The sequence below is a fragment of the Fukomys damarensis genome, unplaced genomic scaffold, assembly GCF_012274545.1.
Source record: "Fukomys damarensis isolate Sample0158 unplaced genomic scaffold, DMR_v1.0_HiC HiC_scaffold_28, whole genome shotgun sequence".
Lineage (NCBI taxonomy): Eukaryota > Metazoa > Chordata > Mammalia > Rodentia > Bathyergidae > Fukomys > Fukomys damarensis.
The window spans coordinates 462,006-489,558 of NW_022900940.1; the positions used below are offsets into that span (position 1 = coordinate 462,006).

A 27,553-nucleotide genomic window follows, 5' to 3' on the forward strand; every position below is an offset into this window, starting at 1 on the left:
GCAGCATTAGTCACAATAGCCAAAAACTGGAAAAAAAAGCCCAATAACTGACAGATGAATAGATATGTACAACATGTATGTGTGCACGTGTGCATGCGCGCACACACACACACACACACACTTCAATATAAGTAATACAGTTTCTTATATTTAAAGGAATACAATTCCTTTGTAGAAATCAATGGAACTCTGACTCATGCTGTGACACACATGAACTCCAAAACATGTTATGTGCAATAAGCTAGATAAAGTGTACCAATATTGTATGATTCTTACATGAGGTATAGAATAGGCAAATTTATAGAACCAGAAAATAGATTAGAGCAATGGTGGTGAAAAATGGGAAGGTGTTGCTTTATGAAGAGTTTCTGTTCGAGGTCATGAGAAAATTTTAAAACTAGTGATGTTTGCACACCATGTGTATATAAATAATGCCACCGAACTGTACCCTTAAAATTGTTTAAATGGCAACTTTTATATGTCTTTACCACTATAGCAAAATTTTTTGAGTCATAGTAAATGTGCAAAGGAACAGAATACAGGGACAGAGACAGTACATATGGGATTCTTTTTGGTGGAGAAAGGAAATCCTCTTCAGTTATAAGTGCTGGGTTAATTTGACATCCATATGGAGAAAATATTCCTGAAGTTATGCATATGCATAGAAGTCTCTTCCAGAGGATTGTACATCTAAATGTGAAAAAAAGCACAACAAAGATTTTAGATCACAAAAAGATCATCATCGTGAGCTGGAGTAGACAGAGATTTCTTATGTGGACTACAAGAACCAATGCCTATAAAAGAAAAGTTTTGATAAAAAGAGAAACTAAATAAGTGTTAGGAAGTTTTTTTCATCAAATAACAAAATACAGAATTGGAGATGTTTTCCATATGTGTATCTGGCAAAAGGACTCTTAGTCCTCTCATGCATTTAAAAACAAAACAACCTCCCTCCAAAAAAAAAAAAAGAGACCACTCCCACAGCCAAAATAGACAAGACTGGAAGAGCTGTGATGCTGTGAAATATAGGGTACATTTCTATACTTTCTGGCATGGAACTCCTTAAACACATTTGGAAATTTACTCATCTACATCTATGATTTGGACTATTTTCTATATTTTGAAGTATGAACTTTGTCAATAAAGTTTTCCCCAAAATATGTACATTTTGGCAATGGACTGTTTAAAGAATTGGAGTAATCAGTAGTTTGGGATTTCCAGGTATGAATGAGGTAAAGAAATGAGCAAGCTTTGGGGAGATTTACATTGCCCAGCGATGCTTTGCTCCACAGGCCCTGCTCCTCATTATCCACCCTGGCAGCACTCCCACCCCTTTCCTGCTAGGCAACCTTGGCTACCAAGGCCACTGAGGCTGAGAGTGAGATGGGTGGCCCTTCAGGCTGAGGTTCCCTTTTGCTCCTTTTGCGGTTCCTTGGCTTAGCAATAGCCTATTTTGCAGCTTGGAAGCCATTAAAGGAACATGGCATCTTTCTCTTTAACAGATGAAGAAACAGACTTGATGTCATTTGACCAAGGTCACAAAACTGATGGTTTATAGAAATAAGCTCAGATGCACTCCAATTTGGAGGTATCCAAGAAGTCCCCGACTGCTATAATCACTGTCTGATTCTCCTGTTGTAGAGTTTTTGAGTCCAACATACAGACCCTGTCGGCAAAGTGTGCAGTTTTCTCCATTCTTTTTCACAGTGGCAGTCTCCCTGCAGCAGCCTCCTGCCCAAGAAGCCAGGGCAGAACTTGCCAGGTACGATAAGCTGCCTTTTCTTGAACAAGTTCTGGCTTCCTTGAGGCCTGTGAGATCTGTCTAACCCTGGGGCCTGATTCCTTCCCCAGGCACCTGTGTGACTCCTTCTTCTGCCATGAAGATTGCTGTGATTGGACAGAGCCTGTTTGGCCAGGAAGTTTACTGCCACCTAAGGAAGGAGGGTCACGAGATAGTGGGCGTGTTCACTATCCCCGACAAGGATGGGAAGGCCGACCCCCTAGGTGAGTGAGTGGCTCAAGGGCATGAGGATGAAGAAGTCTTGAGGATTTCATGGTGGAGCCACGGCTGGGAAGCACCTTTAAGCCGGCTGCCCTGAATTCTTTGCCAATACCAACTGACTGCCAGGCACTTCTGGAATAAAGTGGAGATATTCAGCCCATCTCAGGGTGAGGTAGAGTTTATGTCCTAAGGAAAGGCCATGGAGAAGCCCAGCATGGTCTGAAGTCCCACCCTGAGATTCTCTGACCCAATGCCTGGGATCTGGAAGGGCTCCTGGGGCAGGCTCACCTGGTTTCAGCACTGTCAAAAATAGACATGCACCATATTACCATCACAGGGGTGTGGATGTGAGAATTGTAAGACCCAGAGTGCTCAGCCCACTCTGGAAACATCTTGACTCAGAGGTTAAGGGTGGAATCTGAGAATTTTTATTTCTGACAAGTTCCTGGATGATGCTGGTGTCCTGGTTCTAGGAGGAACATCTTTTGAGAATCACAGGCTAGTGTAATTGCCTTTAATCTGAGAACCCCAGCCTGAAAGGAAGCCAAGGTCTCAAAGCAGAGGCATTCATTGATCCTTTTCAGGCCAGCTAGAGGCAGACAATAGGGTAGCGCTTAAGGACAGAAGACCAGGTTTAGGAGAGGTGGCTTATGGAGCTGGCCAGGAACATAAGGAATGGTGCACCTCCACACATGAGCAACTTTGGCTTTTCATTGCATTTCAGCACAGCTGATGCCAGCCTGGGCCAACCCTACCACATTGAGACATGTACCCTGACCCTGGATAACCAGTGACACTGGCTCCTGCTCCTGGGCCCAGCCCCAGCCCGGTTCAGGCTACTACTTGACTCTCATCTCTGATTAGGAAGTTTCTTGTAGAAGTATTTTATTGGCCACAAAGGGGACCCCTTTTGGAAGAAGAGCCTAATCTGCTTATACCACATCTCACCACTGGATGCTCAGACACAATGACAGAGAGGAAGTCCAGAGGGGAGGGTTAGACTAGACAGGAGCCAGATATCACACTACATGTTCTCATAGAGAATTGAGTGCAAAGAAATGTGCATTAGATATTGAAGAATGGAGGGCCAAAGAAAACCCCCAAAGCATTATGGTTAACCCTGAATATAGATGTTGTCAGAAGCAGCTGTCACAACTGAAGTTGCAACTAGTAGAAACGTCTGTAACTGCAAAGCTGGGGAGGGTCAGGGCTGTAATCAGACCTGTGAGGATTCACTGCTCACTCTGGGCCAGAGAAGGAGCCTACAGGCTAAGACTGGGCTGTGAGGTGCAGATACCTGTGCATGTGTGTGCACTGATGCTAGATGTGCGGATACCAGAAAAACAACTGAGCAGTCACTCTAGGAGGTGAAGAATTGAGGCTGAGGGGATGGTCAGAGGACAGGAACCCCACAGAAAAGACCAAACCCCTTCCCTCCCTTCTCCCCATACCCTTTCTTTCCTCCAGCCCTTCAGTCTTCCTCTAAACAGGGAAGAGCTGATCAAGAAGAAATCCAATTTTCAGAGTCCCAGGGCTACATCACAGACAGCTGTGGAAGGGCGGAGAGATAGGCACTTAGTGCCAGGCATAGTGAAGTCTGAAAAGAGGGCTAGCTGAAGAGCTGGCTGTCAAGTCTAGCAGGATCTGGAAGAAGGAGGCACACAAATGTGCTAGTGATCAGCAGAATACAGTGTCTAGGCAGGGGGTCCACAGTAGTCACCCTGCCTGGCCACTGTGTGGCTGGATGGAGTCTGGCTGGGCAGCAGTGGAGCAGCTGGAAGGCAGGCATAAAACGCAACTCCAGGAGGCACTGCTGGGCAGCCGGAGGTGCTCATGTGTGGGTGAATAGCCCCATTTTCTTACTGGCCTTCTTATGTCTTACAGGCCTGGAGGCTGAGAAGGATGGCGTGCCAGTGTTCAAATTCCCCCGATGGCGGACACGAGGACAAGCTCTGCCTGATGTGGTGGCCAAATACCAGGCTTTGGGTGCCGAGCTCAACGTGTTGCCATTCTGCAGCCAGTTCATCCCCATGGAGGTCATTGATGCCCCTCGACACGGCTCCATCATCTACCACCCATCTCTGCTCCCCAGGCACCGGGGGGCTTCAGCCATCAACTGGTGAGTTGGGGCAAGAACACTGGGATCTCATCTCCCAACAACCCCCTTCATCTGCCTGAATTATCGTCCTCCTTCAGCCTGAAGCCGGTTCTCAGGCGGGTGTCTGTCTTACATGTCAGTTCATCCTGACCACAGATTGGTGGAATGTTAAAGTCAGCGCTGTGCAAGCCATTCATGCTCATGTATGGGTGTAAGTGAGCACTATTTGTGTCCCTGCACCTGGGACAGAAAGCGCTAGGAGCTTGTACAAGATCTAGAAGGCTGCAGAAATGGGGCATGAACCCAGAGTCTGCTGCCCAGAGTCTCGAGCCAACCTCCACCTACTGTGTTACTCTCCACAGCACCCTGCACAAAAAGAGACAAAGATGGAGTAAAAGCCAAGCATGATGGTGCTTGCCTGAAATCCCAGCCCTTTGGGAGGCTGAAGCAGGAGGATCTCAAGTTTGAATCCTGCCTGGGAAATTTACAAGACTCCATCTCAAAATTTAAATGTTTTCAAAAGGACGGTGGATGTATTTCAGGGTAAAAGGCCTTGGATTCAATCCACACACACACACACACACACACACACACTGCAAAAGATGGGGTGAAGGATCATCTCACAAGACAGTTTGAAATAACAAGAAAGGTGAGGGAGACGATAAATGAGCCTGTGTGTCGGATGCATGGTCAGGGAGGCAAGTCACTTGAGCTGTGAGAAGAGAATGGATTGGAAAACCAGGCTCCCCTATCTTTGGTGACATTACTTCACTTCTCTGAGCCCTGTTTCCTTATTTATAAAATGAGCCTACCATGCTTGTCATTCCTGCCTCATAAAGAGTAAGTCACATATGGCATCAAGGGCTTTCAGCATGGTATCTGGCCCATAGTTGGTATTAATAAATGTTCTTTTCCTTCATCTTGCCCTTCCTATAGAACAGGTATCAGGCATCCTTGGGAGCAGAAAGAGACCTGCTGGAGAGTGACAGGGCCCATGAGGCTCCACCTAGGGTTTCCTTTTTTGGTGGGGACTCAGTGGCTCCCTCTTGTGCTTCTAGGACACTCATTCACGGAGATAAGAAAGGAGGCTTTACCGTCTTCTGGGCTGATGACGGTCTGGACACTGGGGACCTTCTGCTCCAGAAGGAATGTGAGGTGCTGCCAGATGACACTGTCAGCACTTTGTATAACCGCTTCCTCTTCCCCGAAGGCATCAAAGGAATGGTAAGGGCTAGGAGCCAGCCAGGCCTGCCCTTCCCCATCACCCTGCCCACAGGGCCGCTCCGCTCCCAAACACTCTCCCTCATCTCTGCTCGCCTTCCTTATAAGCAGTTACTTGCTCCCAGCTTCCAGGAATCCTGGATTCTGCAGAAAGAGAGCTTTTACTTCAGAGTTTTGAAGAAACAAGATTAGGACAGGCAATGTATTAAATTAAGAGGAATTCTTGCTAACAACTGACCACTTAAAAGGTTGCTGCCAGGAAGGGAATATTTTTGGCCAATTTAATAGATAATAAAGTTAGGATGGTGTCAAGCATGGATGAATCCAAAGTTTTAAGCTACATCTCCAGGTTTCTATTGCTCTTTTGTCACACTTTGATTCAGCTTTTCTGTTTAATTAGTTTTATCCTCAGATTGGCTGTCCCAAATGAGGGGAAAGATAGTTACAGATAGCTCAAAGCTTCCAATTCTTGGTTCCTAGAAAAGAGAACACACCCACACACACACTCACCCACCACCGCCCTAGAATTCATGAATGAACAGTCAGGGAAGATTTTTATTGGTTGATTTGGAATGGTGGGTTCTACTGACCCAATCACTGGCTGGGATGATGGAGTCCTCTGATTGGCTGCCTCAGTCACATGGTTTCTTTTTTTTTTTTTTTTTTTTGTTTTTTTTTTTTTTTTTTTTTTTTTTTTTTTTTTTTGCTGTGGCTAATTGGAAAAGAAGGTCAGCACAGTTGTAGTCCTATAGTCTGTGTTCCCAGCTGGAAAGGTTGTGTTTCTCGAGGCACAGCAGTGGGAGTACGGAGAGACAAGGATGATTGGTGCTGGAGAGTTGTACTTGATATGGCAGGCAGGCTGGCCCCAGGGACCTGACCCTGCAGTGGTAGAGGAGGCAGTAGAGGTTGTGTGTCTGTACAGGCTGCTATTGCTTCGGGAAGAAGGGTAGGCTGGCTGGTAATGACCAAAGGCAGGCAGTATTCCAGGCTTCCTGTATGAGAAGTTTCCAAAAGGAGCACATTTCCACATGGCAATAAGCAAGCTTGACAGTTGTGTGCAAATGTCACTGAACGCCGGGCCTCAGCCATCCCCTTTCTCCTTAACTCTTCTTCACACCATCCGTCTTGTATGTCCAGACTTGCTGGACATTTAGTGTAAGAGAAAGAGAAGGGTATTGGTATTAGTTGCACATCCCACAGGAAACAACTCAGATACCCATTGAGCTGTACCGCCCAATAGAGTAGCCACTTGTCTCACACATACAGCAATCTCAATTAATTACAATTAATTATAATTTTAAAATTCAAGTCTGGGTATGTAGCTCAGTGGTACAGCACTTTCCTTGGTGAGTTTTCATCCCCAGTACCCCCCACACACACACACACTCAGTAACTACATTTCAAGTCCCAATAACTATGCGTGATTCCTGACCACCATATTGGACCATACAAATATAAAATATGTCCATCACTCCAGAATGTTCCATTGGGCAGCCCTGCTTTAGGCATTTCAGATATCCCAATTCTTTCCCAGACTTCGCACCTCTGTATCTCTTCTCTCACACTGAGCCCAAGCTCCTTGACTCTCCCTTCCCTGATTCCTCCGCTGACCATTTTCCTTTTCCTTTTCACAGAGAAACTTCTTCCTCTCAAAGCTCTAAACGTACACCTCCAAATCCACCCTGGGACTAAAGATCTGTTCTCCTTACAAGATAGAGAAGGTTTTAGCTACATGAAAATGTGTGTGTGTGTGTGTGTGTGTGTGTGTGTGTGTGTGTTATCCTGTATAGGGCTTTATAATTTAATCTTCTAATATCTTAGAAACTGTAAGATCTTCTCTATGGTAGAAAACCATGCATGTTAGAGGTGGTAGGGTTATGTCTGGTGTGCAGAACAGGTTAGATTTGCACTAACTCCACTTGTTCAAGTGGCACATGGTTTTCTGGAGCCTGCTGTGTCCCAGGCAGGGCTGGAAGGTAAGGAGGGCCCAACTGCTAGGGGATTAACCAGTTGAGTCTCTACAGGTGGAGGCTGTCAGGCTCATCTCAGAGGGCAAAGCCCCCAGACTCCCTCAGCCCAAGGAAGGAGCCACCTATGAGGGAATTCAGAAGAAGGAAACAGCCAAGGTGAGTGTGGGGGGCCCCACCCACCCCAAGCCAGAGGTGGATGCGCAGAGACAGCTGGTGAAGCCAGGGTTCATCCCAAGTCAGACAGGTTGTAATTGTCTCTAAGGCCAGAAGAAATAGCAGTCCAGGTGGGACTGTAGGAGCAGAGGGGAAGGAGGAGGTCAGTGACAACAGGAAGAACAGGGATCCTTCTTGATTCCTAGCTGGTTCTCTTTAGGGCAGTCAAAGCCCCCAAAGAGGATGAAGAGCATGGGGCAGAATGAAATATCAGCCATAGTACTGTAATCTCCAAGATGAGATTTGAGAGACAGTTGGTTTCTTTGAGCAAGAGTGAGAAAGGAAACTTTGGAGGAAGCCTGTAGGCTGAAACTCTACTTCAGGATTGTGGGCTGCCATATGGATGTCTGCATGGGCTCCATACATGAGAAGAAGCTATATTTGGGCCCTATGGGACAGTCCTGAGCACATTGTCCTGGGGACCCTGGATGAGACATTAGCTATTTGACAATAATAGAGCTGTCTTTTCCCAAAGCTGTTTTGTGGTCTGCCTAACCTTTGAGATACTGAGAATCAGAGAACATCTAGAACATCTAGAACTAGCTCAGAGACTCAGCGCACTGTCCCAGAAAAAGCCCAAGTCTGCTTATTTGTGCTTGGTCCACTGTCCAGAGGTCATAGAGGGACCAGCCTGTAGAGAAACTAGCTGAGCACACATATCCTGGTCTCCACAGATCAACTGGGACCAGCCAGCTGAGGCCATTCACAACTGGATCCGTGGGAATGACAAGGTTCCGGGTGCCTGGACGGAGGCCTGTGGACAGGTGTGTTCACACACTGCAGGAGTTCAGCTGGGCTGCACTGGTGTGCCCAATAGATAGACAACTGTCAACTGTGTTTGAAGTTCTTAGCCCATACCCCATCTCTATCAGAATATCCCCCAACCTTGCAGCTTCTCCCCAGGACTAAGACCTGTCTATAATCTATCAGCTAAAGGGTAGATTTCTGACATTACTCGAGGCCTCCACGTGCCTGCTGCAACACTGGAGTCCAGGTGCATTGATTGTAAGGTATTTTAAGTCCTACCCAGGGGCTTCCACAGATCTGTCTTGGACTTGGCCCCAGCCAGGGAAGGGGCAGCATACTCAAGACCAGGGACTGGGCAGTGCCAGGCCACATGATGAAAATGGGGACCCTTGAGGATCCTGGGATCTATAGAGGCATCAAGGGGTGGCAGGACCATATGCAAGGGTCCTGGTTGAAACCTCAAGGGCAGCCCATCTTCCACTCAACCCCAGACTGTCCAAACTCCTGACCCCTAGCTGACTGCCTAGATTGTGTCCAGAAGTCTGTCTGCTGCCCTCACCAAGGCAGAATACCCTCTTTGGCAAATGCATCTCTCGATCACAGAGACCAGTACTTGGTGGTCTCCCTTATGTGCAGTGTACTTTCTTCTAGTATCTGTGCACCTGAGGTCTGAGGCTATGGTCAATGCCAAGTGTCTTAAGAACACTTATGGAAGTAGCCCTACTATCAAGCCTTCCCAAAGTCCATCTCACCTCCTTCAGGTCTTGTTTGTGCCCTGCAGAGAGGCAGAGCGTGAAGGACACTCAGCCTTGCGTGGCTCTCAGATCACAGCTGCCTTCAGCATCCTCTTCACCTTCTAAGCCCTGCACAGTCCTGTCTTGGCAGCTGACAGCAAGGGCCTCTTCTCTCTCACTATCTCATGGTTTTCTTCCTCTTGTTAGAAGCTGACATTTTTCAACTCAACGCTGAACACATCAGGCTTGGTGCCAGAAGGAGAAGATTTGCTTATCCCAGGTGCCCATCGGCCAGGCGTGGTCACCAGAGCAGGACTTATCCTCTTCGGAAATGATGACAGAATGGTAACAGCTCTGCTGCAGGTCACTCCTGCACGCTGCATATAGGCTCAAGGCCACCAACATTCCTGGCCTTGGGTTTGGGCCCCACAGAAAGACTCTAAACTACTCTGGCAAAGTCAGGAAGAATTGAAACCCAAGGTGGGGGGTGGGGATTTAGCTCAATGGTTCCACCGCCTGCCTCACAAGTGCAAGGTCCCGAGTTCAATCTCCAGTACTAAAATATAAATAAATAAATAAATAAATAAATATGAAACCCAAGAGGGAACATCCCATGGCAGCCCCTGGCTGCTGGGTCAGCCCTAAGCACCAGCTGCCTACAGTGGGGCCCCATCCCCCACACAGAGCTGGATTCCCCATTGGGGACACACAACCTACAACCAGTGAGAAGCCTTTTCAGAAGCCCTGGCCTTGAGGCTTCATTTTTAGGCTGTAGGAAATAGTCGTTAAACTCCTGGGCCTCTTTGAACAGGGATGCCATAGGGCTTTGGCATAGTGGAGCCCTTGGATCCATAACAGGCACATAACATTCCCTGAGTAGAGTTACCAGACTCTGCAGACCAGAATGGCAGCTAATTTGCATGAAGTACATATCTATGCACCATTAAAGACAATTAACAGGTATTAAATTAAATCTTCCCACAGCACTATGAAATAAGCACAAATATTGTAGCCACTTTACAGAGAAGAAAAGTGAAATACAGAGATTGACATAACTTGCCCAAGGTCACCTGAGCTCCTTGTAGTAGAGCTGTGAATCAGACCCTAATTTTCTAGCTCCAAGGCCCACTGCTTGTCCATGACAGCACACTGTCAATACTCATTACTTTTTCTCATGCCATCATTTCTGCTGGGAGTAGAGAAAGAAGGACAAGAGGCATCACTTTACACAGTTAGGCAGACCCACTGGATGTTTTGCTGTTGGCCAGCCATATGCAGTGGGGAGTGTTGGGGACTGACACTGGCTAACTCTTGATATTTACTCTGCCACACTCAGCTACAAGGGGATTCAAGAATGCCACTGAAGTCTGATTTACAGTGGCTGGGTGTTCATGATGGATAAATACAGTGTATCAAAAGATTATCTGTCTGATGTCAAGTTTCCTAGACAGGAATTGTGATGCCAGTGATTTACTGAGGGAATGTTCTCAGAAAAGCACATAAGACTGAGGGTGGTAAGTCCTCAGAGGAAAAAGCTAAGCAAGACACAGGTTCAGGAGCACACTAGGCTTCATCTGGTCCCAGGGAAGGCTTTAGATCAAGAGTGGCACGTACCACTTACATTCCCCCAGTGTCTAAATCAGCTGTCCATGGGTTTCCTTGACTTGGGGGTCTTGTAGAGGGGCATTAAGGCACAGGATTAGGGTATGGTACCAGTCCCTAGTGTCCAGGTTTGCAGCAGCTGGAGGATGAGGACATCAGCTAGTGCCAGCTAGAGGGACTCGGGGCCTGGGGAGACGGGTGCTAACCGCATGTACCACAAGACCCACAGGCACAGCAAAGCAAAGAAGGCAGCCTGGTTGGAGAACCTTGAGCAAAGCAGGTCTCAGGTCTTCCTCCTGGCTCTGCTTGCCTTTAGTGTACAGAAATCTCTACAGCATCTTCATAAAAAAAAAAAAGATATAAAGAAGTTTATTAGACTGAATTTTAAAAGTACACATTTCTTTGAGTATTTTCTCAAAGAAATAGAGTGTAGGTGCTTGAGAGAGAGGAATGCATCACAGGCTGGGGCAGGTGTATTTATGGGGACTTTGGGGCGGAAATCTGAGGAACCTATAAATCCATGGAAAAGGGAGATGAAAGGCAGTGGTCCTCTTCTGCAGAGGAAGGGGGTTTGGTGGTGGGAAAAACCTATTTCTCAAGTGAAAAAGAATATCCATTTACAAGTAAAAGGAATGGCCCAGGCTTATAGTCTCTTGGGAAGGAAGAATAATCTTTTAAACTGGTTTTGTGTCCTCAGACTTTGATCCCATATTCTTTTTTTTTCTCATTGAGTTTATTGGTACTTTTTAAGTATACAGTACAGTTACATTTATCATTCGGATCTTGTACATGCCAGATCTTGGTTCTCGTTTTTCCGCATACCCCTGCCCTCCCTTTACTCCCTCCCCCTATTTACAAAGACTTTGTTCCCATTTTTTCCTTTTCTCATATTTTTTCTTTTCCCTTATTTCCTTTCCCCTACCCTGACCCCATATTCTTAAGGGACACAGAGGGACTAAATGTTCATCTTTGTTTTATAACTGCTTGGCTGAGGTGGGAGGCTGATCTTACCTAGCAAGGGACCAAAAGTCTCATCCTGACTGATCTAAAGGAGACATCCTTATCAGCATGTTGTTGAGGCTTACAGAAGAATCAAAATAAAGGTAGACTCTATTGTATCAACTGTGAACATAGGTTTTTAATGCAGAAGGCACATTTGTAGAGCTGTCAAGAATATATACACAACACTGTGATCGTCATAGCACAGGTGACCATCAGCTTCATTAGGCACTGAGAAAGTTAAGAAAATATAAATGGTATAAGCAATTTAAACAATCAAGGGTCAAAAATTAAAAATAGAATGGTGAATTATCTTTAATATTGACCTACATGTCTTGACATGTTTACTCAGTAGGTGAAATGTAAGAATATTAGACTGGTCTGTTTTCTCAATGAGAAATTGGACTTATTAATTTAATTATAATAATAACCAAGGAAGAAACGAAATAGTTTCTCTGTTTTTATAGGAACATTTTGCCGTTAAAACTCATTACAGGGTTTAGAATGCAGGATTTGTCCTCTCTTTTGTAGATACAAAGATCTTCACAGTGACTGAGTCAAGACGATGTAAGCACATAGCCTGGTTTAGTTAACAGTGTTGCGAACCGGGCGACGCAGAGCACTGTCCTGCAGTGCCTCAAACCTGAAAGAGCAGCGGGGTGGAGATGGGGCAGAGAGAAAGGAAGGACACCAAGACAAGAGTCTGATCAAGGCGATGTTTATTGCAGGCAGGCATCAGCCTTTTAAAGGAAAAGACCGAACTATTATGGGCTAGGATTACCATAGTAACCTCAACACCTGCTCCTATAGATAACATCAGATCTTTACCATAACAAAATGGAGTTACAACACCTGACTCCTACAGATCTTTGGCTGTCCGTGTTTCTCCCGTGCAGGGTCAAAACAAGTTTAACACGTGCAGTCCTTAAAAAGGAACAAATATTGTCTTTCAAAAAGCCAGTGGCTCATGGCTGGCTTCCCACATAACAGTAAGGTAGTCCATATCCCAAAGATAACAAAGCTCAGCATCTAGAATATTTATATTGGCATTTTTATCTTAGAGGTACACCTATATGAAAAGCCCACTCTTCATCTGAGGAGTGCTTGAAAGGACATTAAAATAACATAATGTCAATACACAAAGACAGTCTGAAGGACACACCTTTGGAATAGCTAGTGAGACAGGGATCGCCACTTACCATGACTATAGGGCAAGATGCCATAGGTGCTCCTGGAGGGTGTCAGTAGGGGGCAGCATAGTGTTTAAAGTCTCTTTTTATTTATTTGTTTATTTTTTTATTAGTACATGTTTGCAGTACATAATGATTGCATTCCTTTTAAGAAATTGATATATGTATATAACATATCTTAATTATTTTTTTCTTCCCTTCCCTTCTCCCCTTACTCTCTTGATCTCCTTCCCACTTGAGAAAAATCTATGTCTTTACAGTGGACCCTTGACTTATAAACAATTTGTTCCCAAGGGCAGGTTGTAACTCAAGTTGGTCAACTGAAGACTCAGGCTCCTCTGCACAGACTTCAAAGCTCTCCTGTACACAGGCAGATCTCAGGGTCCTTAGAGAGACACTGGCCCAGGATTTCTCAGTTAACCCCACACAGGAAAGGATGCTGTAATGTTCCTTCCAGAACGCGTTAAGGGTTACATCTGCATGTGAGACCATCTGGAAATACAAGCAACTGGCTTTCAGGTCATAACTCAAGACTTTGGTCATAAGTTAAAACCAAAATTCATAACTGAAGGTGTTCATGTATCAGGCTGGTCGTTAACTTCAGTGTCCACTGTACTTCTCTTATCTATCTTTTATTTTGCTCTTTGTAGTTTGGGTTTCTCATATACCATAAACCATGTCATAGTTAAGCTTGTGTGTATAATTTATTTCACTTAACATTGTGGTCTCATCTTCCTGCATTTATCCTTCTTTATGGCAGAGACATACTCTCTTGTGAGCAAATACCACATTGACTTTATCTGTTCATCTGTTGATGGACATATATGTGGCTGCCAAGATTTAGCCACTGTGAGTTGTGCTGCTATAAACATGGGTGTGCATGTATCTCTGTAATATGACATCTTTAACTCTTTTTTTAAAATATCTAGAAGGGAAATGTCTTAGCTGAATGGAATTTCTATGTTTAGTTTTTTTAAGAATTTCCTTACTGATTCCCATAATGGTTATACTAGTTTTACATTCATACTACTAATGTAGAAGAGTTTCTCTCTTTCACCACAGCCTCACCAGTACTTGCTATTATTTGATTTCTTGATGATACTGTAAGACTTGAATAAGCTAAAGTGACTCCATGCTAATAGGCCAGACTGTGCTTCTTCATATGCTAATTGCTAACTTGGCTAACAGCCTGCCCAGGGGCAAATGGTATGACAAAAGGTGACCAAAGATCTAGCCTGGTGTGTTCCTTCTTGGGTTTCTCGTTCTTCCCTCGAGCTTCCGGGGCCCCCCCCCCCCAGCCGCGCTGAGCTATAGGCCCCAGCATCGTGGAGGCCTTTTGGCTGTTCACGCTCCATGGAGTGGAAGTGAGACTTTGAGTCTTACATTACCCATTCTTTGTGAGGTAAGGTGAAATCTCAGTGTTGCTTTAATTTGCATTTCTCTAATGGCCAGCGATGTTGAAAATTTTTCCATGGATTAATTGGCCAATTGTACTTCTGAAAAATTGTAAGACTTAAAGTCTCACTTCCACTCCATGGAGCATGAACAGCCAAAAAGGCCTCCACGATGCTGGGGCCTAACACCCAGTGAGGCTCCGGGAGCTCAACAGAGAAACGAGAAACCCAGGAGGGAACACACCAGGAGAGATGGTAAATAGATCTTTATTAGTCTGGCCAGACGACACTCCCGGAGCCAGGTAGCTCAGAGAGGCAACTGCTCAGGGGCTGAGGTCTTTTTATAGGGTTTTTCTAAACAAAAAGTCAGGGCATTCACAGAACTACCAGAGTACTAGATTCCAAACACATTGCTTATCTCAAGAAGGAAATGTTCTATGGTCACCTTTTGTCACACTATTTGCCCCTGAGTGGGCTGTTAGCCAAGTTAGCGATTAGCATATGAAGAACCACAGTCTGGCCTATTAGCATGGAGTCACTTTAGCTTATTCAGGTCTTATCTTTCTCAGTTCATTATTAGTGTACAGGAACATTGTTGGTTTTTGTGTGTTAATTTTGTATACTGCTACATTTCTGGATTTGGTTATTAAATCTAGGGGTCTTTTGGTAGAATTTTTGGGGTCTTCTCTGTAGAGAATTATGTCATCTGCAAATAATGACAATTTGACTTCCTTTGCTCTATATATTCCTTTTATTTCTTTCTGGCAATTTTCTCTTGCTAATGTTTTGAGTACTATGTTGAATGGTAATGGTGATGATGGACATCTTTGTCTTGTTCTTGATTTTAGAAGGAAAATTTTTTGCTGTTTTCACCATTTAATAGGATGTTGAGGGGGCAGGGGTTTGGCTCAGTGGTTGTGTCTCCTGCCTCACAAATACAAGGGCCTGAGTTTGATCCCCAGTACCCCCCCAAATAATAATAATAGGATGTTGGCTCTTTCTTTCTTTCTTTTCTTTCCTTCTTTCTTTTTGTGGTAGTACCAGGGATGGAACTCAGGATCTTGCACTTGCCAGGCAGGCACAGCCCCACTGAGCTACATTCCTGGCCCCTATAACTCCTTTTTTTTTTTTTTTTTTTTTTTTTTTTGGTACCAGGGATCAAACTCAGGACTTTGTGCTTGCCAGGCAGGTGCTGGCACCACTGAGCTAAATCCCCAGCCCTCAGCTAGCGTTTTATTAGTGTCTTCAATAGACTTGCTGGTCATTTTATTTGACCCATTACCTACGTAGTTACCTTTTTTGAGCTCATCAAGTTCCTTATTGATGTTTTTTACTTCCTCTGTCATCCTTTTTGAGTAATTTTGCTATGTGGCTCTTGACTTCATCCCTTTTATACCCCATGGAACAGCTTTGAGGGAGTTAGGAGCTTTGGGGGACATTCTATTGCCTTGTCTTCTCAAGTTTCTATTTGTTCCTGTGCTGAAGCTTGCAGGGTGATTATAGCAGAAAGCTTTGTTGATCGTATGGAGAACTCAGTTAGTTAATGTTTGCTTTTCAGCAATGTCCTTAAGGCATGATTAACTATCGGCCTTTGCCCTGTCCCAGGAACCAGTCACCTTTGTTGATTTGGGAGGAGGGGCTGCAGTGTATTTGCCCCAGGAACCAGTGCTCTGGGAATGGGCCACCATAGTACTGTTACTGACACAAAGGCAATCCAGATACTGGCATCCAGAGAAAACCAGTTAAGAGCAACAACTATGTCACCCTGGCTATAGTAATGAAATCAGCAACAATAATAGCATCAAAGACAAACTGTATATTAACATACCCTATGAACCAATAATATACTAACTTTAACCATAGGAAAGAGATCCATAATCATAATACAAACACTAAAACAAACCGAATGTTGACCTACAATAAATATCTACTAAACAGAGCAGTTTTACCTCTTCTAACAATAAAACAGTATTCAGTAGTAATAGCAGAGAGTTAACTAGCTATCTAAAGATTCATAAAGCATATAGTTATGCTAGTAATAGTAGAGAGGTATGGGGAACTGGAGAATGCAAAATGTAACATTTGAATAATCATTGTAATATAATCAATGGAAGATTAGAAGGAGAGAAAAGTGAGATAGGGGATCCCATTGAGGAGTAAAAAGAAATTAATAGTATCAGAAAACAATCACAGAAAAGAACAAAAAAGAAAAAGAGAGAACAAAATACAGGAAATGAAAGATTTTTTCAAGTTAAAAAGAAAAAAGGAGAAAAACTCCAAGCCCCTCCAAAAATAATAAAAGATCAATAGTAAACAAGTTAAAAATAAAGAAAAGATTTAGTTTTTCAAAACATCCTCTGTGGGGCCGGGAATTTAGCTCAGCAGTTCGGTGGCCTGCCTTGCAAGCGCAAAGACCCGAGTTCAATCCCTTGTACCAAAAAAGAAAAAAAAAATTGCTAAAACATCCTCTGTGTTTTGAATGAATAGTTTCTTTCCAGAATTTGCAATCTTTTCCTAGCATTAGGACAGCGTTCACTCTATCCATTCACCTCCAACTGTGATAACTATCCAAGCTCAGGCATATCCTTGCTCACACTGGTAGATACAGACAGCTATCATTCCTCCAGTCTCTGCTGGGTATAGGCTGTGAACAGAGGTTTAAGCAGACTGTTGGACTTCATGTTAACACTTGCTTGACCTAGTTTCTCACTATGGAGGACAGGGACTTGTCCCTCCTGGCCCAAGCTTAAACTTCTCAGGGAGGTCTTTGTCTCACCCATATTCTCTTCCTGGTGGTCTTCCTGGGTTGTCACTCACCCAGTCACTTGGGGGGGGGTAACACTGGAATTCCCAAAGCCGCTGGCCAAGTCTGCACTTTCTCCCCATGTCTGTTGGCTCTCCAGGCTTACCTTCTCTCCCTGGGCTTTGGCCTTGTCCAGGATCAAGTTAGTCAGTTAGTCTGTACCCCTCCTGCCCAATGCCAAGAGCAGTCAAAATATAGCTCTGGCTTAGACTTGAGAGATGGTTGTGACCAGGTAGAGGCTTGCTGCATTATCTCTGATGGCAGCAGCTTGCTGTGTCATTCTGTCCCCGGACACTGGCCTTGTCCATGATCGAGTTGGGACATCTGTTACCCATTCAAGAGGAAACAAACGAGACAGAGAGCTGGCTCAGAGCTGGCAGATGGCCACACCCATGGCACAGAATCCACAAGTGTGGAGTTGGTCAGGGCCCAACCACCCAGATCCAGGGAGGTGCTGCTCCATATATATGGTCTGTATGGGGCTTAGAGGTCCTTTTCATACACAGCATAGCTTTTTCGTTTTCATATTACTAGTACTCTAATTATTTTGGTTTATACTTTCCCACTTGGTATTTAAGACCAAGTTAAAATAAGATCTAGGCTAATCACAGTTAATCTATCTCTCTATATATATGTGTCAATGTCCATTAAATCTCCTCTACTGCAGTGCCATGTATGGAGGCTCTTACCACTTCCAAAGCATTTCTGAAGACAGGAGGGTGGAGGTCAGATGGAGAACCCTGCTTCCTAGCTGTCAGGGCATGTATAGAGTGTACCATTCATATAGCGCCACTCATCAAACAGATGAGAAGCCTGCTCTGAGTTCCTAGGACTCATTTTCTGTATTTTTCCTGTCCCTTAACAAAGATACTTATTGAACAAATATTTATAAGCAGACAGGCCCCAAACAATTCATATTATTATATTACCAAATTCAGTAAATCTGAGGCAGATGTAAGAATATTTTACAGCCACTTTCTGCAGCCTTTACAGTTCACATCAGGTGCCCAGGCTAATCATACGTCCAAGGCTGGATGTGGACCAGTGAGGGCCCTGCCTGAAGTGCAGTCTCTCAAGATGCAAACTAGAAGGCTCACTAGATTCTTGGTATGGTCTTTTCATCTTTCCACTTCTGTGTTCCAGACAAGTACCTCCATGGGCTTTCTAGGAGCTGTTGGGTGATTGATTGCTTTCTTGATTGACTCTAAAAGTAGTTCTTGAGTTTCTTGTTTTTTTATGAGCAGGCATCCTTTTTATAGAGATAATGAATTAATTATACTTAAAAGGACAGTGAGAGTGTGTTAAAGTGGGTGACAAAACTGAGAATCAAAGAAGGGCACAAGCTCTTCAGTTTTCCCTACATCCTTTGAATAGTGTCTTCCTGGCTCTGAGCTCCTCTCATCTGGGACTGCCTGCTCCCTCCTGGTCATAAGGACTGATTTCAACGTATGGAATGCCAAGCATGGTACCCTGGCTGAACCACTCTCATCCTGCCTCAGCCTAAATTAGCAACTGTGAAATCCTTGATTTTTCAGCTACTGGTGAAGAACATACAGCTGGAGGATGGCAAGATGATCCCAGCTGCACACTTCTTCAAGGGAGCAGCCAGTAGCGCCCTCGAATTGACAGAGGCAGAGGTGGTCACTGCTGAGGCTGTGCGGGTAAGCAGCATCTTCTGGTCTGCTGTCTGGTTGGGCAGGTCGTGTGCTCCATGTGTGCTTTGTGAGTTACATTCTGTAGCATGTATGTGCTGACCCCAAGACAAAATTGGTCCTGTCCTGTCTCAGGGCTTTCTGATGTCCTTGTGCCCCTCCTTCCTTTGTAACTATAGCTCTGGGATTTCAAGAACTGGGTGTCTGACTCTTCTAGAAATTCATTTTCAGTATTAAATAAATGAAAAAGAAATCCTGGACTAGGTGAGTCAGAGACCAAGCTCATGGCCTGTGATGAGAATGTGCTCAGTAGAATTTGTCCAGGGAAGCTGCCCAGAGGGAATACCCTGGGCTATGAATGGGCTTTGGGATCAGACAAACCTGAGATCCCATCGACCTTTGCTACCACGTGATACTGAGGGTTCTTCCCTCTCTGATACTCAGTCTCCTCAATCTAAAATTCAGGCGCTGGTCAATGCTCTTGGCCCTTCCTGCTCCCTCAATCCATCTGCCTCTCCCTAGAAGTCATTCATGATATTGAGCCTTATCGAATGGACGATGCTGGATGTATTTTCAGTCATTCATCCTTTCAATTCGTCATGTAATTAACTACAAATTATGATGGGGTACTTCCTAATAAACCCATCCTAAGTGGAAAATACCATACTGTGGAAATGCATCAAATATGCCTAACCTGTTGAACATCCTAGCCTATCAGCAAGCACACTGCGGAGTGCCAGTTGTTTCTCTTTGTGACGGGGACTGACAGAGAACATCATGAGAGAGGATCAGACTGCATATTACCATTCTGGAAAGAGATCCAAATTCAAAAATTCTGTGTATGATTTCTGCTGAATGAGTATCACCTTCACTCCATTTGAAATAGAAAACCTGTAAGACCAATCTTATATGTTGGAAAATATTCTTTCTTACTATAGAAACACTGAGCCCCTCCCAGATGCCAGGCACTGACTAATATGAAGCTTACCTTCTCAAAGGGAAGAGGTCCACACTTAGCCAAACAGATGAATGCAATAAGTTTGTTATAAGTGTTCGTAGTAAAAATGATGGGGTGGTAAGAAAGCAGTCTCTTGAAGCTTGAGCTCAGTTGATAGAAAGGGGAGTCAGAGAAGTTTCCTCTGAGGGGACTTAGAGCTGAGACCTTCATGGAAAAAAAGAAGATTGAGGGGAGCCCTTCATGGCAGAAGTAACAGCAAATGCCACGGTGTTGGGAGGGTAGGGACTTCCTTGTGTTTGGGGAATCATCTCAGGAGAATATGGAAGCCAGAGCCCAGGAGCCATAATGGAGAGAGCCAAAGTCAAGCCACAGCTGGTGACTGTGGGTGTCATGACACTGAGGCAGAGGACATTGCAAGGGCTAGATAATAGGTGCTACATGGTCCCAGAGGCACAGAATGCCAGCAACTTCCTTACAATTGTTTGGAAAGCCAAACAATTTAAATATCTGTTTTTAAAAAATTCTACTGGGGCTGTGGTTCAGATCATGCTAACCTGAATTACAGACCTTTTCCTAACCAATTTAGTGGGAGTTCTTTCATTCTCCTGTTCTTTCCCTCCTGTTCTACTTTTCCTGGCTGGAAGTCTACCCAAAGAACAATTATCCCATTCTGACCTGCTGTGTGGCCCAAATCATTGGGTGAGTGGGCAGGTGCTGACTACTGAGCTTTCACTAGCCTCTCTCCACTCATCCACAAGGCCGGTAGGCTGGTGCATGCTGCCTCTCGCAGGCCCCAGGGGAGAGGGGCACTGAGCATGTTGGATCTCAGTGAGTACAAGGCCCAGGCCCCTGAGCCAATCATTATATTTGGTTCACACCCCAACCCATCCCCATGCTGAAACACTCAAGTCTGTGTTGTGCTAGGGGCACTACAATCCAGAGACCATGTGAAGTAGGTGGTCAGGAGTGGCTGAGTCCTGCCCTCGTGTTCCCTAACCATCTTCCTCCTGTCTAGATGGCCACAGGGACCCTTGAGAAGTAGGCAGTCCAGGTGAACTTCACACAAGAACAGCAGCCTGCTTTTCAGGGTGTGCCGGGCTACTGTGGCTTAGGCTTCCTCCCCAAAGTGACCACGCCCCCTGGCATCTTGGAGTGGACAGAGAGGCTAGCCTGGCCCCCAGCCATCAGTGAGTGCACCAGGGGCTACTGTCACAGAGCAGTCCAGCTCCCAGGCACCCCATAGGGCCTTGTTTTCCAGAGTGCTTGGCAGAGGATCCTCCCCAGTGTGCCAGACATTGAAGACTCCACGGATTTCTTCAAGTCAGGGGCTGCCTCCGTGGATGTTGTCAGGTAAGGCCAGAGGCAGAGGGGTTCCATCCCAGGGGTTGGTGGCTGGGTCATAAATTGCTGCAAAACTGAGCACCAGGAAACAACCACTCTTTTGCTGATATTTAATGTCGGCCTGGTAACCGGAAAGGGCCCCTGTCCACAGGCCCTCAAAGCCTAATGGAGCTGGGACAGTGAGGCAGGGATGTCCAACCCAAGGTGACTTTTCATTGCCACGTGTCACCCAGGCAAGGAGGGCTGGCACTGACAAGTGGTTTCCTCTTTATGGTGGATTGGACTTCTACACAGTGGCTCGCAGTTCTGAGACAGCATGGGTGCAGCCAAGCAACACAAATCCACTAATCCAGAAAAGCCCTGCCTCACCAGGGCTACTGACCAGATTAGTTTCAACAGTCACAGTCCAGTGGGGTAGGAGACTAAGGCCTATCCCTCAAGAAGGAGATTAGAGAATCTGCGGCTATCTTAAAATGTCCACAAGACTAAATGCCCTGGTTAGGGGCTAAGGAGGTGAATTTAGCATTTGGGAACCCTCAGGTTATGTGAACGTGTAGGGGAGGATTGCAGGGAAGTAAGGTAAGGGAATCCCGATTGCAATATTTTAAAATTAAAGTAGGGTTGAGGGTGCAGGTCAGTGGTAGAGCGCTTGCCTGCATGCCCAAAACCCTGAGGTTCAGCTCTTGGCTCAGCATAAATAAATAAGCAAACAAACAAATTGCTTATATATAGTAAGATACACGTATCTTAAGTGAACAGCTCAGTTAGCTTTGACTTAGCTCATGTAAACTGCACTTTAATTACACTGGAAGCATCAGCTCCCTGCCTTTCTGTGCATTTTCCCCATTCCCCAAAAATAATGTATCATCTTAGATTAGTTTACCTATCTTTCAACTTCATAGGCATTGTCCTGTTTGCCATTTAACAGAGATAAGTTCTAACTTTATATAAAGGGAAAGGTGCAGCATGTATTAGTATTTTGCTTATGAAAAAGGGTAACTTACCTCAAATTGGTTAAGAAAAAAAAAAATCTATGGCCAGCTTTCTTTACACATAAGTGACTATGCTAAAGATTTAAATGATGTTATTAACATTATCACCACCTGTTACCTTGGGGTTGGATTCATTTTCAGACAGGATTTCTCACCATGATAAGAGGGCTGCACAGTTGTTCCAGTCTAACTTCTTATCTTTTTTTCTAGTGAAAAGGAGATTTGCTTTCCTGACAGTTTCAATATAAGTTCTAGATTTGAATTGTACTTGTTCTGTGGAATGATGTGCCCCTATAAGAACCAATCATAGGCCAAGAAATTACATGTTCTGATTGGCCAAGATTCAGTATAGGACCACTCTTGGGGCCAAGGGTTGAGCCCACATCTCAGGAAAAGAGGGATGAGGTTGCTCCCTTAGAAAGTGTAAATGTTTTTACAAGAACCAGGGGAAGTAGATACTGTGAAGGCAAAAAAAAAAAAAGCTATCTGCCATATGTGAGTTTTTTTATCCTTCAAAAGGGCCAAATGAAATTCTGCGGAGCTTCAGTGGAGGAATATTCATGTGAAAAATTAAGAAGGAAGGTATTGTATGGAGAAAAATTTCAGAGAATCACTCAGCAGGGCTCCGTGGCTTGGTTGCTTCAGAGGATATAGAAACAGTAGTAGGACAGCAGATGTGAGTGGTAGCATGCAAGAGTTCCAGGGAAGCTGTGAAAGACTTCCAGGACTACTTCAGAGGGTGGCGAGAACGATGGAATAATCATGCTCCAAATGAGGGAAAGTACTAGGGAGGGAGGTTAGTGGTCACGTGTTTTTTTGCTAGAAATTTTTTTAAATTAAAATTTTTATCATATTTGTCAATCACAACTCATAATCTTAATAATTTTAAGTACATTCAATTATTGTGAACTATAGATGTCTCTAGAACATTTTCTTGCATGAGTGAAACTTTCTGTACATTGAACAATTCCCTTGTTCATTGCCCTGTTCTAGGAACAACATTGTGCTTTCTGCTTTGACAAGTTTGACTATTTTAGATACTTAGTGTTAGTGTTAGGGTTAGGGTGGAATTACGTAGTATTTGTCTTTCTGTGACTGGCTTTTTGCACTTAATACAATGTTCTCAAAGGTTACCCATGTTGTGGCATAGGATAGCATTTTCTTCCTTTTGTGGATGAATAATATTCATTTTAGATAGATAGATAGATAGATAGCACAGTTTCCTTTATTCATTCATCTATTTGGAGATGGAGATCTGTGTTGTTCCCACCATTAGGCTATGATGAATGTAGAAGGGCGTGGGCAGTCAAGACCCCAGTTGCCATTCTTTTAGATATATGCCCAGAAGTGGAATTGCTAAATCACATTGTATATCTAATTTTAATTTTTTGAAGAGCCTCCACACTGTTCCCCTTTAAGCTGAACTATTTTGCATTCCCTCCACAGGGTTCCAGTTTCCCCATATTCTTGCCAACATCTGCCTTCCTTCCATTCCTCCCTCCTTTCTCTCCCTTACCATTTTTTGTTTGTTTGTTTGTTTGTTTGTTTGCTTTTTGAGAAAGGGTCTCACTATGTAGTTGAGACTGACCTGGAACTCACTATGTAGCCCAGGCTGGTCTTGAACTCACAGCGATCCTCCTGCCTCAGCCTCCGGAGTGCTGAGATTACAGGTGTGCACCACAACACCCTGCCTCTCTCCCTTGCTTTTTCTATCCCTTACATTTAAATAATGGTCATCCTAACAAGGATGATGCTATATCTCCTTGAGATTTTAATTTGTTCTTCCCAGATGATCAATGATGTTTGAAAATCTGCTCATATATCTGTTCGTCAGTTGTGTGTCTCCTTTGGAAAAATGTCTATTTAAACATTTTGCTCATTTTTAAATTGCATTGCATTTGTTTTGTTTTGCTGTTTACTAATGAGCTTTAAGAATGTTCTATGTAACCTCTTACCAAATATATGGTTTAAAAGCATTTTCTCTCATTCCATAGGTTGCCCTTCAGTTTGATCTAGTCTCCCTTGTATTTCTTCTTCTTCCCCTTCTTCTTTTTCTCCTCCTTCTCCTCCTTCTCCTCCTTTTTCTCCTCCTCCTCCTCCTTCTCCTCCTCCTTCCTCTCCTCCTTCCTTCTGGTAGTAGTGCTGGGGATTGAACCCAGGGCCTTGCACATATTAGGCGAGTAGTCTATCACTGAGCTACATTCTCAGCTATCTTTTGTTGTCTGTCCTTTTTGGTGTCATTTCCAAAATATCACTGCCAAGGACAGTGTCACAGCTTTTCCTCTGTTTCCTTCTATGAAATTTATAGATTCCTGTCTTACTCTAAGTCTTTCATCCATTTTGAGTTGACTGTTTTGTGTGTAGTACAAAATAAAGGTTCAATTTAATTCTTTTGCATGTGGATATCCAGTTTGTCCCACACTGTTTGTTGAAGAGGTTGTCATTCCCCCATCTTGTGTTCTTGGCACTCTTGTATGGGTTTGTTTCTTGGCTCTCAATTTTATTCATTGGTCTACATATCTGTCTTTATAGCAGAACCATACTAATTTGATTATATTTTGAAATCAGGCAATAGGAGGTCTCCAGCTTTATTCTGTTTCAAGATTGTTTTGACTGTTCTTGGCCCCATGAGAATGCATAGAATTTTTAAGGTAGGATTTGTAATTTCTGAGGAAAAACAGTATTGGAATTTTAATAGAAATGGCATCAAAACTATAGAACACTTGACTAGTATCGTCATTACTATAGTATGGATGTGTCCACCACAGTTCATGTGCTACAAGCTTGGTCGTCACTGTGGTGATGCTGGCAGGTGTGGGGCCTTTAAGAAGTGGGACCTAATAGAAGATGTTTAGATTACTGGGGACAGCACCCTTAGGAAGGGTTACTGTAATTCTTGTGGGGTTCTGGTTAGTTCCTATGTGCCTGGGTTGCTACAGGGGAAGCAAAGTTGACCCCTCCTTGGTCTGTGACTTTTTGTCTCACCACATGATCTCTTTCACATGAGCTCCCACCCTTGTAATGCTATCTGCTATGAGACCTCATTAGAACTGAGCAGGATTTGTTGCCTTGCTCTTAAATCTCCAGAACTGTGAGATCAGTGTCTTACTTTCTTTGTTGCTGGAACAAAATGCCCAACACACACAAGTTAAGGAAGAAGAGGTTATTGTGGCTGACAGTTTATACAGTTTTCAGTTTATACTTGGACTGTATCCTAGTGTTAGAATACTTGCCCACCACATGCAAGGCCTTCCCCAGTGCTAGGCAAAAAGAAAGATAGGTATTTAATTCTTGTATATTTGTGAATTTTCTATTTTTTCTTATGTTATTGGCTTCCACTGCTCATTGTTATTAGAATGCATATATATAAAGTTCAATCCTTCTTGATTTATTGATTTATTATGTGACCTAATAATTGATTTATCCTGGAGAATATTCCACGTACATGTGAGAAGAATGTATGGCCCAGTCTTCTTGAGTGGGGTGTTTTGTGTACGGTTTGTAGTGTTATTAAAGTGTTGTAGTTTCTTATTTATCTTCGGTCTGGCTGTTCTTTCCATTAATCCAAGTTGGGAATCTAATCTCCGAATATTATTATAGGTATGTCTATTTCTCCTTCCAGTCTTGTCAATCTTTGTAATCTTGTTGGATGTAAACTCTATTTTGTATGATAATAATATAGCCACCACAGTTCTATTTTAGTGATTATTTGCATGGAATATCTTCTTCATTTTTTTTACTTCCAATTATTTTTGTGTCCTTGTGCCTAAAGTCTCTGGCAGCATGCTGTTTGTTGCTATTTTTTTAGCCACTCATCCAATTTATGCCTTTTAACAGTAGAACTTAATCCATTTTCATTTTATTATTGATAAAGATGGACTTTTTCCACTTATCTGTTTTCTTATACTACCTTTTTATCTAGTGATTTTTTTACAGTATACCACTTTTCTTTTCTTTTTTTATTCTTTCACTGTATATTTTTAGTTATTTCTTATTTGTTACCTTGGATATTACAATTAACTTTTTAAACTTACAGCAACCTAAGAAATGAACCAGAGCCTTTGTATTGGGCTATGTCTTTAGCCCTTTTTTATTTTTTATTTTGAAACAGGGTTTCACTAAGTTGCCCAGGCTGGGGTTGAACTTGCAATCCTCCTGCCTCAACCTGAAAAATAGTTTCAATAGGTATAAAATTATTTTTTTTCTTCTTTCACAACTTTAAATATGTCATCTTCTTACCTTCTGACCTCTATGGTATTTTAAGGGAAATTAGCTCTTGGTTTTACTGGAGAACTCTTGCATACCCTGTAACTTCTCGCTTGCTGCTTTCCTTTATCTCAGAGTTTCAGCAAGTTGACTACAGTATGTCTCCGTATAAACCCTTTTGAGTTTATCCTGTATGAGGGCAAACTCATGTATTTCCTCAGACTGGGGAATTTTTGAACCATTATTTCTTCAGATTTTTTTTTCTGTGTTTTCTCCTCTGGGAGTGCTTAAATGAGTATCTTGGCATGTTCTCTGAGGCTTTGTTATTTTTCTTCTTTCTTTTTTCTTTCTGCTCTTAAAACTACATAACTTCCAGTCTACTCGTCCTTTCTTTTGATTGCTCAGATTTGCTGCTGAATGTCTCTAGTGAGTGTCTGTTTCAGTTATTGTCTCTGTCAGCACAAACATTTCTGTTTGTTTCTTATTGTAACATTTATTGGTTTTCCAATTTTGTTCACACATCATTATATTGATTTCTTTTAGTTCTTTGCACGTGGTTTTCTTTAGCTCATTAAACGTATTTGAGCCGATTGATTGAACATCTTTGACTAAAAATTCCAGGAACTTGTCTTCCTTGGAGAGAGATCGTCTTTCAAATTCTGCTCTTCATAAAAATGGGTTCTGCTGTCCTCTTTTCCTCACTTGTTGCTCAAAACTGGACATCTGCAATGTTATGTTGTGATAATTCTGAAAACCTAATTCTCCCTTTACTTGGGGATTGCTCAGTTTTACTTTTGAAGTCTAGGGCCATCTGTTTGTGACTTTGCAAAACTATTTTTGCAAGGCACATATTCCTTGTTTTATGTGATCATTGAAGGTTCTGTTCCATTTCTTTGCAGTTACCCAGTGACGGGACAGAGATTTCCATAAATGTCTGACTCCCAAAGGGGAGGAGGAATAATGAGCCCTTTAAATTTCCTGGGAGCTACGAAGTGCAATTAAAATGCACAGTGAATATTTAGATTTATAAAAGTTTATATTTTTCTTACAGTACAAGACAAACTCCATTGCTTCAAACACACTTATCCTGTTTTTCTTGGCACTTTCCCAAGCAGCTATGGAAGACCTCTCCTGTGAGTGTCTTTATGATGTGTGATTGCTTTCACCAGTGCCATCCCACAGAAAGGCAGGCTCGTGAAAACATTAAAATAGGTCGAAGTTCATCCTACCCACCAGATCTGGCACCATGAAACTTCAGGCTGTAAATGACTAGGAAAAGTGAACATTGTGAATTGAGTCAGGGCATCAAGGGAGCTGAGACAGCCCCACTCTCATGAAAGAGGACTTCCCGAGCTGCTTCAGAAAGTGGCAAGAATTTTAAATTTGTTTGAAGCAAAGGGGAGTATTTTGAGTCAGATTAATGGCAATGCC

The 27,553-nt window shown here is 43.5% G+C and overlaps 1 protein-coding gene across 2 annotated transcripts in view; it reads left to right on the top strand.

Moving 5' to 3' along the window:
• Aldh1l1 (aldehyde dehydrogenase 1 family member L1) overlaps positions 1 to 27,553 on the top strand; it is a 77,100-nt gene that overhangs the window by 11,498 nt on the left and 38,049 nt on the right. For both annotated transcript variants that reach the window (XM_019205105.1, XM_010608060.2), the window contains 9 exons: positions 1,708 to 1,762; positions 1,852 to 2,004; positions 3,887 to 4,121; positions 5,159 to 5,324; positions 7,346 to 7,447; positions 8,179 to 8,268; positions 9,193 to 9,330; positions 18,509 to 18,634; positions 20,842 to 20,933. In XM_019205105.1, the coding sequence (XP_019060650.1) occupies positions 1,878 to 2,004; positions 3,887 to 4,121; positions 5,159 to 5,324; positions 7,346 to 7,447; positions 8,179 to 8,268; positions 9,193 to 9,330; positions 18,509 to 18,634; positions 20,842 to 20,933 (1,076 nt within the window). In that variant the 5' untranslated portion in view covers positions 1,708 to 1,762; positions 1,852 to 1,877. The remainder of the gene's footprint in view (positions 1 to 1,707; positions 1,763 to 1,851; positions 2,005 to 3,886; positions 4,122 to 5,158; positions 5,325 to 7,345; positions 7,448 to 8,178; positions 8,269 to 9,192; positions 9,331 to 18,508; positions 18,635 to 20,841; positions 20,934 to 27,553) is intronic.